At 42.8% G+C, this 14,239-nt stretch overlaps 1 protein-coding gene across 1 annotated transcript in view; it reads left to right on the top strand.

Annotated features, from left to right (window-relative positions):
* Positions 1-14,239, top strand: part of OBSCN (obscurin, cytoskeletal calmodulin and titin-interacting RhoGEF) — a 216,267-nt gene that overhangs the window by 65,901 nt on the left and 136,127 nt on the right. Inside the window, 3 exon segments of the mRNA XM_070460853.1 lie at positions 5,827-6,102; positions 9,716-9,991; positions 13,493-13,768. Coding sequence (XP_070316954.1) covers positions 5,827-6,102; positions 9,716-9,991; positions 13,493-13,768 — 828 coding nt within the window.

Here is a 14,239-nt window from a genome sequence, read left to right as displayed (position 1 = left end):
ATTCATGACTTTCCTCCCATCATATGTCTTACCTGAGAGCAATCACATGCCCTCATCTGAAACCTTGTACTTGTTCTTGGTTGGTTAGAGGTGTTTCAGTATGATGGATCCCAGATTAGGGGACATGTTGGCCACAAGATTTTACTTAAGGGTTTTTTCAGGAGTGAACTTTGGATGATGAAATTTGAGATTCTGGGAGGCCTTTCCTTCCTTGTCCTGGATTTAAAAGCTCCGGTTGCCCAAAGGTAGCAAAAAACAGGGCCGTGTTTTGTTGTCATGTCCTGGCAAAGGGAAGAAAGAGAGAATGATTAGTGGAGAAACAACTGTGCTATTTAGGGAGATCTTCTTAGATCAAATATGGTTTTGTTTTTGCCTTCAAAGAGTTTGGATGTCGCAGGTAAGTATTCCCCTTGGCGTTACATTGTTGAATTTAGAAATGGAAAGGAAAAAGTGGCTTCTGTCACATCATTAGGCTTGGCTAATGAAGAGCTACTGTCCTAGCAGCCTCTAACTGGGAAAGCAATATTTTTAAAAAATTTTTTAATTGGTGGAAAATTGCTTTACAATTTTGTGCTGGTTTATGCCATAATACAACATGAATCAATCATAATTATGTATATAATATATAATTATATATATATTTAATTATATATAATTAATCAATTCCCTCTTGAGCCTCTCTTCCCTCCCCCGCCCTCATCCCACCCCTCTAGGTCATCACAGAGCACCGCGCTGGGCTCCTTGTGTTATTTAGCAAATTCCCACTATCTGTTTTACACGATTGTGTATATATGTTAATGCTGCTTTTTCAATTAGTCCCTCCCTCACCTTCCCCCTCTGTGCCCACAAGTCTGTTCTCTACTAGGATCATCAGTACCATTTTTTCTAGATACTATATATATTGCGTTAATATACAATACTTGCTTTTCTCTTTCTGACTTACTTCACTCTGTATCAGAGGCTCTGGGTTCATTCACTTCACTGCAGCTGACTCAAATGCATTCCTTTTTCTGGCTGAGTGGTATTCCGTTGTATAAATGTACCACAACTTCTTTATCCATTCATCTGTCAGTGGACCTCTAGGTTGCTTCCATTCCCTGGCCGTTGTAAATACTGCTGCAGTGAACACTGGGGTACATGTGTCTTTTAGAACTGTGGTTTTTCTCAGGGTATATGACCTATAGTGGGACTGCTGGGTTATTTAGTAGATTTATTCCTAGTTTTTAAAGGAATCTCTGTACTGTTTTCTGTAATGGTTGTATCAGTATACATTCCCACCAGCAGTACAGAAGGGTTCACGTTTCTCCACATCCTCTCTAGCATTTATTGTCTGTAGATTTTTTGATGATGGCCATTCTGAGTTGTATGAAGTTTTGATTTGTATTTCTCTAATAATGAGAGATGTTGAGCATCTTTACATGTGTTCATTGACCATCTATATTTCTTCTTTGGCAAAATGTCTGTTTAAGGTCTTTCACCGATTTTTTGATTGAGCTGTTTGTTTGTCTGATATTGAGCTGTATGAGCTGCTAATATATTTTGGTTATTAACCCTTTGTCAGTTGTTTCATTTGCAATTATTTTCTCCCATCCTTTTCATCTTGTTTTTAGTTTCCTTTGCTGTGCAAAAGCTTTTAAGTTTAATTAGGTCCCATTAGTTTATTTTTGTTTTTATTAGTCTAGGAGGTGGGTGAAAGACGATCTTACTGTGATTTATGCAAAACAGTATATACTGTCTTTGGTTTCCTCTAAGAGCTTTATAGTTTCTGGCCATACGTTTAAGTATTTAATCCATTTTGAGTTTATTTTTGTGTATGGTTTTAGGAAATATTCTAGTTTCATTCTTTTACATGTAGCAGTCCAGTTTTCTCAGCACCACTTATTGAAGAGGCTGTCTTTTCTCATTGTATATTCTTGCCTCCTTTGTCAAAGATTAGGTGCCCATTGGTGTGTGGGTTTATCTCTGGGCTTTATATCTTGTCCCTTTGGTCTATATTTCTGTTTTTGTTCTAGTACCATACTGTCTTGATGACTGTTAACTTTGTAGTATAGTCTGAAGTCAGGGAAATTGAATTTTCCAGTTGTATTTTTCTTTCTCAAGATTGCTTTGTCTATTCAGGGATTTTGTGTTTCCATACAAATTATGAAGTTTTTTTGTTTTGGTTCTATGGATATATCATTGGTAGCTTGATAGAGATTACATTGAATCTGTAGATGACTTTGGGTAGTATGGTAACTTTCAAAATATAGATTCTTCTCATCTAAGAACATAGTATCTCTCCATCTGTTTATGTTGTCTTTCATTTCTTTCATCTGTATCTTATAGTTTTCTGCATACAGTTCTTTTGTTTCTTTAAATAGGTTTATTCCTAGATATTTTATTCTTTTTGTTGCAATGATGAATGGAACTGTTTCCTTAATTTCTTTTTCTGAATTTTCATTGTTAGTATGTAGTAATGTAAGGAGTTTCTGTGTATTAGTTTCATATCCTGTGACTTTACCATATTCATTGATTAGCTCTGGTAGATTTTTAGTGGTGCTTTTATGGTTTTATATGTATAGTATTATGTCATCTGCAAACAGTGAGTTTTACTTCTTCTTTTCCAATCTGGATTTCTTTTATTTCTTTTTCTTCTTTGTTGCCATGGCTAGGACTTCCAAAACTATATTGAATAATAGTGGTGAGAGTGGGCACCCTTGTCTTGTTACGGATCTTAAAGGAAAAAGCTTTCAGTTTCTCATCATTGAGAATAATGTTTGCTGTGGGTTTGTCATATATGGCCTTTATTATGTTGAGGTGTGTTCCTTCTATGCCAATTTCCTGGACAGATTTTTTATCATAAATGGATATTGAATTTTGTCAAAAGTTTTCTCTGCATCTATTGAGATGATCATATTTTTTCTTTCAATTTGTTAACATGGTGTATCACACTGATTGATTTGCATATATTGAGGAATCCTTGTATCCCTGGGATAAATCTCACTTGATCATGATGTATAATTCTTTTAATGTGTTGTTGGAGTCTGTTTGCTAGAACTTTGTTGAGGATTTTTGCAGTTATGTTCATCAGTGATATTGGCGTGTAATTTCCTTTTTTTGTGATATCTTTGTCTGGCTTTGGTATCAAGGTGATGGTGGCCTCATAGAATCAGTTCAGGAATTTTTGTCCCTCAAGCAGTCTTTATTTTGTTGCATTTCCCTAATGGTCTATTTCTTGTGGCTGGAATTTAGGGCAGTCCAAGAAATCAGGTTATTCTTCTGGGAAGAGAGTCTTCATGTCAAATAGGGCTGGGCTGCCATGCCATTGACTCCTAGGTGGCAATACTTATCAGGGTAGGATGATTTATGGGTCTGTATAGATACCCTAGGTCCCATCATGCATCTTTGTAGAATGTGGTTTTCTGAGAATAGGAGAGAGTGTTCTAAGATAAAACCATTGAAAAATTGTGAAATTTGGCTAAATTCTAGTAAAGTATGTGAAAGAGGACAGAAGAAGATAGAAGTCAGAGTTGTATGACTTGTCAATCAGTGAGACTAATAATGAGAAGTCAGCCCTGTAGTTCTCTGGTACAGTATACAAAATTTCCTGGAAAACTCTTATTCCATACTTGTGGAGATGATCTTAGAGTCAGAAAAAGGAGATACCATCCATTACTCTCTTCATGTACAGAACGTAGCATCAACAGCATAATCACACAAGAAAGGCAGGGAGAATGAAATCCAAACAAATCTACTGCAAATATCAAGGTCAAAATAATAAACCATAACATTTGCTAACAAAATAAATTCAGCAATGTGTCCACAGTTAGAGACCAGTGATGAAATTCCAGGATTGCATATTGAATTTAATGTTGGCAATGTGAATAAGTAGAAAGCTGGACATTAAGAGATTGAATGCAGAAAGATGTGACCATTTTCATGAGTTCAGAATCAAACGGTTGATTAAACTTGAATGTCATATATTGAGACAGAAAGTTTTCTAAATTGAGTATCAGTTCCTGCCATAAAACTATTGGCAAACTGTATGCAAGTGTTCTTAATTTTTAACGTAAAATTCCTGCAGAACTACAACACCATCCCACCTGAGATGAGCAAGGAAATCTTTGACATGAGGCACAGTACAGGTAGGTGACTAACCCCTGAGTTGTGTAAGGAGGAAAATAAAATTACTTGCCAACAGTTTTGAAAAACTAAAGGTAGAATTTGCTGATGATGGGATGATCAACTCAGACAATCCCAAAGGTAAATGATTAGACTGCATAGGTTTCTTGCATAAGATCAGTGTGTAAAAAAATTAACACACAGAAAACACTTCTATGTCTTAAGTTCTGGCAAGGAATGCTTAGAAAATAAAATATGTGTGAAAGAGTTAGATCAGCAAAATTTTTTTGTAATTTCAATCTGATAAAAGTTGCTAAGAGACTGTGAGAGGGGAAGGGATTCAAATTCTTGAGAGACAGTCCGAGGTTGTAATAAAGGGGTAGAAATCTGGGAGAGGGGAATCCAAGGTGTTTATTAGCAATCAAAATGGAACTGAATTTGTTTTGTGAGTGGTCAGATGGAAGAATAACAGGCAGATTTCAAAGGCAAGATGCAGCCAATACACTGTTTTCTTCAAGAAAATCATGGTGGGAGCATATACTGGGACCTGATGTCAGGAATTATCATAAGGCTGCAGTTTTCAAGATAAGGGCATCCCAGTGCAGGAATAGTTACCACATCAGAGGACTAGAAGACTGAGTTCAGAAGCAGTTCATTGCCTAAATGGATTTCTGCACCAGCCATTCCCTCTCAGACCCCCGTGTCCTCCTTTTGTTACTGTGTTGTCTGTCAAGGAAGGATGTTGTCTTCATAAATGGTGCTTGGACCACTGAACCATAGGGAAAAATAAATTGTGCTAACAGTTCACATCACACACAGAAGTAAACATGTAGTAGGTTAGAAACCTCAATGTAAAAAGTAAAACCCCCCCAAAACCCTCAGATGAGAGCATGGTTTCTTTAAAGACTAAGGTAAAGAAAAATTTCCTAAATAGAACAGAAATACTTTATACTCAAAGGGATGAAAGGACAGTGTGACCCTGTTGAAAGGAAAAACTTTGGTTTATCACAGGTTTTGATCAGAAAGTGAAAATGCGAGTCACACAGTCGGGAATATCCTTAAAACTTACCTGTGTGTCATTCTTTGGTATTTAAACCATAAAGAGTGGCCAGAGGTGAATCGAGAAAAGAGAGAGCCTACCAAGGGTTAGTGGGCAAAAGATTTGAATAGTGTAACTGAGAAGAAGAAAACAGTAATGATGAACCCAGTCCTGAGGGGAAAGGTGGTCAGCTTCTCCATTCCTCAGACAATGGCAAAGAAAGCCTTGGGCAGGTGCAAGCACTCCCCACAGATTGCCACAGGTTGACAACAGTAAGACTGGGTTGGGTGCTGAGCCTCAGGCATCTCCACTGACTGCAGATGAGAAGTTCCTTGCATAACCATACGGAGAAGACTGGGGCACTATCTTGGAAGGTTGACGGATATTTGCATCATGAAACTGCAGATGTCATGAGCAGGGGAGATGTCTTTTTCAACAGCCCCTTTCCCAGGCCATTTCACATGGACCTGGGGGAGAATGCATTATTTGTGTGACTTGCTGCTGAGAAAGACAGAGTGTCCTCTGCAAGGCACAGGGCTGGTGCAGAACCTGGAAAAGTCTCCAGCTCAATCACTCCTTCCCACCACCGCACTTCCCAGCTCCCCATCCAGGTCTTCTCTGCCTGGGGCTGCCGTCCTGACTGAGATGGGGTCTCTGACCCTGTGTATCCCCCTCTGTGTCCCCAGAGCCCTCAGTAGTGTTTGCCAAGGAGCAGCCAGCACGCAGTGACGTGCAGGCCGTGGCAGGAACCAGTGCCACGCTGAGCTGCGAGGTGGCCCAGGCCCAGACGGAGGTGACGTGGTACAAGGACGGCAAGAAGCTGAGTTCGAGCTCGAAAGTCCATGTGGAGGCCACGGGCTGCACCCGGAAGCTGGTGGTGCAGCAGGCGGGCAAGGCGGATGCCGGGAAGTACAGCTGCGAGGCCGGGGGCCAGAAGGTCTCCTTCCACCTGGACGTCACAGGTCAGTCCTTGGAGGTGATGGGCCGGGCTTGCACCCCTGACTGACCCGATGGTCTTTCCACTGGACTTCATCTCTTTTGGTCTTCTGTCCTCCCACCCCCATTTTCATACCCAAGGCTGGGCAAAGGGAGCTGGATGGGAGGGTGTGAACAGAAGGGAGAAAGGTTCACTCTGTGAACCCAGAGTGGCGTTTCCACACGGTGATGCACGGTCGTCAGTTCCCAGCATCTGCCCAGGGTCTTCTGGGTGTTCCCTGGTGTCTGGGCCTCTGGTTCTGTCTTGCAGTTGGACTCTGATGTGAACCAGATGACTTTGAACTGTGGGCATGTGAATTTGCTCCTCTTGGCTTTCCTGACAGCTCCTCAGTGCCCCACCCAGCAATGCCTCTGGGTTCCCACTAGGAAGAGGTGTTTGAATTTCATTAAACCGGGACCAACACTGTCGTACTTGATTTATCTCAGGAATGAACTATGGATTTACCAGAGTTTCAGTTGTTCTGGACACTCTTTCTCTTTGCACTGGATATTGAAATTATCTGTGTATCTACAGGGCTTCTGAGGTGGCTTAGTGGGTAAAGAATCTGCCTGCAATGCAGGAGACGCAGGTTCTATCCCTGGTTCGGGAGGAGAGCATGGCAACCCACTCCAGTATTCTTGCCTGGAGAATCCCACGCGCCGAGGAGCTTGACGGGTTATAGTCCATGGTATCATGGAGAGGCAGCTGAAGGGACTGAGTACACATACACATACACATCTGGGTCTATTTTGCTTTTGTAACGTGTGCAAAGTAAACAGAGAGCAGAGGATTGATTGATGTGTTCCTGAAATATGCACATGTGAGGTCTGGAATTCTCTTTTCAAAGCAAACATGGATTTTCTTTGTCTTCTGTTGGAATATTCTATGTCAGAATAATAGTTGGAGTCTGATTTATAGATTTAGACTTGAAGAGGAATAGTCACTTCTCCTATACCAATATGCATGTATCTTTAAAGAATGATATTTTAGGAGAGTATGACAATTTTTTTCATGACAATAAATGTGAAAGGCTTGACAAATTAATCAGGTTCTTAGAAAACTATATACCAAGGGACACAGAAACACTGGACAACTCAGATAGTCTTAGAACCTTTTACTTGATTGGAATCATAGTGAAAAATCTTCCCATAGAGGAATGTTTAATCCCTGTAGTGCCACTGGTAAATTACATGAGCTACTTTAAAAAGGAGAACCTTGTTCATGGAGGTTATTCTGGAGAATAGAAAAATGAGATACAGTCTCTTCTTTGTTTCATGTAGATTGTGTAACACTGATACCAATATCTGACAAGGAAAGGGGTGAGGATTGAAATTATCATCAATCTATTATGGAGAGCAAGGCCAACATCTGAAAGGAAACATGATCAGAATAAGTTTAACAATATATTAAGAGGATAACTGGTGATACGCTGTGATGAAAGTCATAGTCCAGAAGTGCAAGATTGTTGAAATACTAGAAATGTTAGCAAAACATTCTGTTCATGACATGCAGAATAAAGGATGAGATTTGGCATTATAAATAGAGAAAAAACGTTTAATGAAGTTTGCACCAATTTTTGCCATAAAGTTCTTAATGAATTATAAATAAACAATTCTTTCTTAATTTGATCAATGACTCTGCAGGCAATCCAGCTAATTGCACACAAAAAAGTGAAAGTTTGAAAGCTTTGCTTATGAGATAGAGAACCAGACAAGGAAACCCACTGTTAATGCTTTTATCCAACATTTTACAGCACGGTTAGGGAAAAAATAAAATAATATAAAAGTGTGAATAAACAAAAGTGGAATTCACAGATAATATGATTTACCCAAAGATAAGTTATGAGACAATAGGATAGTTAAGAATGATTACTGTGGAAAAAGTTAGTATGAATAAAACAAACATCTGTGTCTAACAGTAGCAACAAACATGTTGAAAATGAAATTTTAAGAGTTAAAATAACATCAAAGCCATAATTTTTTAATTACAAATCTAATAAAAAGTTCTGAGAGGCTCTGTGGTGGGGAGGATTATTGGAATTTTTTTGAGAGACGGTCAAGAAGTTCTAAATAGTTTAGTAGAAATCTACAAAGAATAAAAAGTGTTCAATACAAATTAAAATCCAAAAAATGTTTGTTTAGAGGGGACTTTGAAAATTGACAAGTAAATTGCAAAGACCATGGAGAGTCAATGCACTCGTGAAGAAGATCAAATATTTGGTGATATTACCAAATATCAAGACTACTATAAAGCTATAGTAATGAATACAATAGTGTCTTGTTGCAAAGATACATACAGGCCAAAGCATCTCAAGAGTGATTTCAGACACAGACCTGAATGGCCACATTTCCCTTCTCCTTTTTAAAAATTATGGAATGGTGCAAGGCATAGAGGCAACATAGTTTTCATAAATGATACTTGGACCATTTAACCTATAGAGAAGAGATTAGACCAGTAAGTCATACCACACACAGTCAACTCCTGTTGGGTTACAGACCACAGAATAGAAGGGAAAATCATAGACATAAATTGCTTTAGGATAAAGAATAATTTCTTAGAATACAAGTGTACTAGCCATAATGAAACAAATTTGAAATACTTTACTAAAACTAACCGTGAAGATTCATCAGAAGTTAGCATAAGTGACCAAAGGGCAAACCACACAGATGTGGAAGACATTTAGAACATATATACTTGTCAGTGCCTTGCATTTAAATATATAAAAATGTCCTCAAAATGACAGAAGATGCTATTGAAAACAGGGCAAAATCTTTGAACAACGATGATGCAGAAGAGCAAATACCAGTGAGCAAAAATATCACAAAGGGTTCTTTCCTCCGTGTCATGAGAAAAATGCAAAAGAACACCACAGGAGGCACACGCATTCCCAGCAGATGGCCAGCGTGAGCGTGGGCAGGAGTGGAGCCTCAGTGAGTCCTGGTCACTGTGATGAGAGCATGCACGTTTCTGTGGGGAGGATGGGGCTTCATGGAGGAAAGCTCCCATCATGACCCCGCAGTTCCCATCCTACTAGTAAGTGGGCAAAAGATCTGAATAGTGTCACCAGGAAGAAAAAACAATAATGGTGACCCCAGTGCTCAGGGGAAAAGGTGCTTGCTTCTTCATTTCTCAGACAATGACAGAGAAAGCCATAGGGTGTAAGCACTCTCTCCAGGTTGCCACCGGTTAGCAATGGTAAGAGTAGGCAGAGGTGCCAGCCTCAGAGATATAAATGGACTGCAGCTGAAAAGTTCCAAGGATGAAGTTATGGAAAGGACTGGCACCATCTGGGAAGGTCGGGGAGCACATGCCAGGTACCATGAGCAGGGAACAAGTCTGTTCCAGGGGCCACCCCATCCTGCAGTAGCTCTCATGGATGGACCCAGAGGAAAATTCATAAATTGTCGCTTGTTGCTGAGAGAGTTTGGGTGACCTCGGCAGAGGGCAGCGCTGGTGTAGAGCCTGGAGAAGTCTCTAAGCTCTGTCACTCCTTCATACTGACCCCAAACTAACTCCCCATCCAGGTCTTCCCTGCCCGGGGCTGCCGTCCTGACTGTGATGGGGTCTCTGACCCTGTGTCTCCCCCTCTGTGTCCCCAGAGCCCTCAGTGGTGTTTGCCAAGGAGCAGCCGGCACGCAGTGACGTGCAGGCCGTGGCGGGAACCAGCGCCACGCTGAGCTGCGAGGTGGCCCAGGCCCAGACGGAGGTGACGTGGTACAAGGACGGCAAGAAGCTGAGTTCGAGCTCGAAAGTGCGTGTGGAGGCCACGGGCCGTGGGCGGCGGCTGGTGGTGCAGCAGGCGGGCCAGGCGGACGCCGGAGAGTACAGCTGCGAGGCCGGGGGCCAGAAGGTCTCCTTCCGCCTGGACGTCACAGGTCAGTCCTCGAGGGGGACGCTGAGCTAGCCTGTGTGCAGGTGATGAGGGGACTGGCTTCCAGCCTCACCAGACTTGTGTATCGCCTGTAAGCTTTAGGACTTCACACCTTCCAGTCATCTGTGTCCCATCTTGTACCCATTGGCTCCAGGAAGGCTGGATGGGGAGGGTTCTCGTGGAAAGAAGAGGGCCTGTTTGTGTGCATCTGTTTCCTGGCAGTGAGGCTCGGTCATGCCGTCTTCTTAGCACCCGTTGTTCCTGGTGTTAGGACCCAGGCTCTCCCTGAGGTTTGGGGGCTGATGTAGGCCTGGGGTATAATTGACTTTCCTCCCATCATATATATGTCTTCCCTGACAACTAGTAGTCGCCCTCATCTATAACCTCATGGTGCTCTCAGCTGGCCAGGGGTATTTCACTGGTCAATGCTGGATTAAGGAAAATATCGGCCACACAGTCCTATTTGGAATTCTCTTAGGGGTAAACTTTGGATGATGAAATTCAAGGTTTCTGGGATGCCCTTCATTCCTTTTCCTCTGTAGAGAGGGTCTGGTTGCTGGTAGGTCCCAAGAAATAGGCTGCTTTTTGTTGTCACTGCCTTGTGAAAGGAAGAAAGAAATGATGATGGTAGAGAGTCACCTGTGCTATTTAGGGTGATCTTCTTAGATAAAGTATGATTTTCCTTTGTTTTGAGAAAGGTTGGATGTTTCAGGTCAGTATTCCTCTTGGCATTACATTGATGAATTTAGGAATGGAAAGGAGACAGTCATTTCTTCCTCATCAGTGTGGACTGTTAAGAAGTTACTGTCCTGCAAGCCTCTGACGGGCAAAGCAGCCTTTATTTCCTTGCGTTTTCCTAGTGGTCAGTGAGTGTCTCTTTCTCATGGCTGAAACATCAGGCAGTCCAAGAAATCAGGTTTTTCTTCTTCTGGGAAGAAAGTCTTCATGCAGAATAGGGGTGGGCTTCCATGTCGCATTGACTCCTAGGTGGCAACCCCTAAGAGTTTGAGACCATGCCAGTGTAGCAGGATGCGTGGGTGTGTATATACCCCAGACGCCACCAGGCATCTTTGTAGAATGTGATTTTTGAAGCACATTGAAGAGTACTTTAAGGTAAAAACCCTTGAAAAATTGTAAAATGTGTCTAAAACCTAGTAAAATACATGAAAATCAGACATGCAAAGATAGAGAAAACTCAAAGAATTGGATGACTTGTAGTTGTAATCAATAGGACAAATAATGAAAGGCTTGTCAGCCTCGTAGTTCTCTGGTAAACTGTATAAAATATCCAGGAAATTGTTATTCCATGCTTGGAGATGGTCCTAGAGAGAGAAGAATGAGATACCCTCCATAACTGTCTTCATGTACAGAACATAACATTGATACTGAAATCACTCCGGAAAGACAGAGGGAAGATGAAATACCAGACCAATGTACTGCGAGTATCACAATTATGAATTAAATGTTAACAAAGTGAATTCAGCAGTGTATCCAGGGGTAGAGATCAGTGGTGAAAGTCGTAGTTCAGGATTGCATGTTGTATTAATGTTGACAATGTTGATAGAAAGCTTAACATTAGATTGAATGCAAAAAGATCATCTCCGTGAGCACAGAATCAAATGGTTGATGAAACTTGCATGTCTTACACTGAGACGAAATGTTTGATAAAATCGAGCATCAGTTTCTGTCATAAAATTCTTAGTAAGCTTGATAAAAGATATCTTCTTTTTAATGTTACTGCATTCTGCCAAAAACAACAACAACATCCCACTTATGGTATACCTGGAAGTCTTTGATGTGAGGGACGGCACACTCAGGCCACTCTACCTACTGAGTTTCAGTAAGGAGGAGAATAAAGTCATTGGCAAAGGCTTTTAAAAAGCTAAAGATGGGATTTGGTGATAATGTAATGATCAACTCAGACAATCCCAGAGATAAATGATTAGATTGCATCTGTTTCTTGGGTAAGAAAAGTGTGTAAAAAATCAGTATGCAGAAATTATTTCTGCATTGTCCTGGCAGGGACCATTTGGAAAGTTAAGTTTGTGTGAAAGAGTTAGACTAGCACAGTGGTAGCGTGTTTCTAATTCCCAGGCCTGATGAAAGTTGGGACACAGACCCTTCTGTGTGTGAGACATTATTCAAGATTCTTGACAGGCAGTCAGAGGTTGAAATGGATGGATAGAAATTCAAGGCAAAAAGATCAAAGATGTTTATTAACAATCAAAATCGAAACCAGGTTTTTGGGGGGTGGGTCAGATGAAAGATAAACAGGCAGATTCAAGGTAAGGTACAGCCAATGTGTTGTTTTCTTGTAGAAAGTCAGAGTGGGAGTCTTTACTAGGACGTGATGTAAAAAATTACCATAAGGCTGCAGTTCTCAAGACAAGGGGTCCCAGTGCAGGGATGGTTACCACACTGGAGGAACAGAAAACTCAGTTCAGAAAGAGTTCATAAATGACTTCCCGGCACCACCATCCCCCAGCACCTTTTGATTGTTACTGTCCTGTCTATTCAAGAAGTCAAGGGAGGATGTTGCAGAAAGAAATGGTGGTTGGATCACTGACCCACACAGAACACTTAAATTGTACTAACAATTCACACCATACACAGAAGTCAGCTCAGGGTGGGTGGAAACCTCAGAGGAAAGGGTAAAACCAAGAGAAAAAAAGCCCTCAGATAATAACATGGTCTCTTCAAAGACTTAGGGTAAGGAAAGATTTCTTAAGTAGAACACAAATGCTCTAAACTCAAAGGGAAGAAATGGACATTGTCACACTGTCAGAAGGAAAACCTTTGACTTAAGAGAGGACTGGATCAGAGAGTGAATATACGAGTCACACGGTTGGGAATATCCTTAAAATTTACCTGTTTGTCATTCTCTGGCACGTAAATGTATAAAAGTTGGCCAGAGTTGAATCAACCCAAGAGAGCGCCTAGTATTGGCAAGTGGGCAAAAGATTTGACCCTAGTCACCAGGAAGAAGAAAACAGTAATGGCAAACCCAGTCCTAAGGGGGAGGCGCTTGCTTCTTCATTCCTCAGACAAAGACACAGAGAGCCACAGGGAGATGCAGATACTCCCCCAGATGGCCACGAGCTGAGAATCCTGAGAGTCGGCAAGCGCGCCAGCCTCAGCCATCTCCGGGACTGCAGGTGAAAGGTTCCTGCATGGTAGTATGGAGACTGGGGCACAACCTGGGAATGTTGGGGAACAGTTGCCTCGAGACCTGCAGATGTCATGAGCAGAGAACAAGTCTGTTCTCAGGGCCTCCCACCCGGGACATGCTCCTAGGGACCTGTGGGAGAAAGTGTAAATTGCGTCACGTGCTGAGAAAGGCAGGGAGACCTCCGCAGGGCACAGGGCTAGGCTAGTGGAGAAGTCTCCAGCTCCACCATCCTCCTACACAGCCCCCCACCTCCCCATCCAGGTCTTCTCTGCCCGGGGCTGCCGTCCTGACTGAGATGGGGTCTCTGACCCTGTGTCTCCCCCTCTGTGTCCCCAGAGCCCTCAGTGGTGTTTGCCAAGGAGCAGCCGGCACGCAGTGACGTGCAGGCCGTGGCGGGAACCAGCGCCACGCTGAGCTGCGAGGTGGCCCAGGCCCAGACGGAGGTGACGTGGTACAAGGACGGCAAGAAGCTGAGTTCGAGCTCGAAAGTGCGTGTGGAGGCCACGGGCCGTGGGCGGCGGCTGGTGGTGCAGCAGGCGGGCCAGGCGGACGCCGGAGAGTACAGCTGCGAGGCCGGGGGCCAGAAGGTCTCCTTCCACCTGGACGTCACAGGTCAGTCCCTGGAGGAGGATGCTGAGCTAGCCTGTGTGCAGGTGCTGAGGGGCCTGGCTACCTGCCTCACCAAACACGTGTGCAGTTGCCTGGATCCTCCATCTCTCAAGCCTCCCTGTGTTCCATGTCCCAGTTGGTCCCCACTTTGGCTGGGGGAGCTTGTAAAGGGAGGGTGTGCTTGCAAAGAGGAGGGACCATTTCTGTCCACCTGTGTCCAGGCAGTGAGGCTCAACCTCAGTGTCTTGGCACCTGCCCAGAACCTTTCTCCTGTTCCTGCTGTCGGGACCCTGCCTTTCACTGATGCCTGGGGGCTGAGCTCGGCCTGGAGATAACTTACTTTCCTCCCATCATCTGTCTTTTCTGGGAGCTAGCACATGGCCTCATCCAGCCCTTCATGCTGGTCCCAGTTGACCAGTGGTGTGTCAGTTTGAGGGATCTTGGATCAGGGGAAATGTTGGCCACACAGTCCTC

The sequence above is a fragment of the Odocoileus virginianus genome, chromosome 3, assembly GCF_023699985.2.
Source record: "Odocoileus virginianus isolate 20LAN1187 ecotype Illinois chromosome 3, Ovbor_1.2, whole genome shotgun sequence".
Taxonomy (NCBI): Eukaryota; Metazoa; Chordata; class Mammalia; order Artiodactyla; family Cervidae; genus Odocoileus; species Odocoileus virginianus.
Note: the sequence above shows the minus strand (reverse complement) of the source record. Positions and strands in the feature narration are given on the sequence as shown.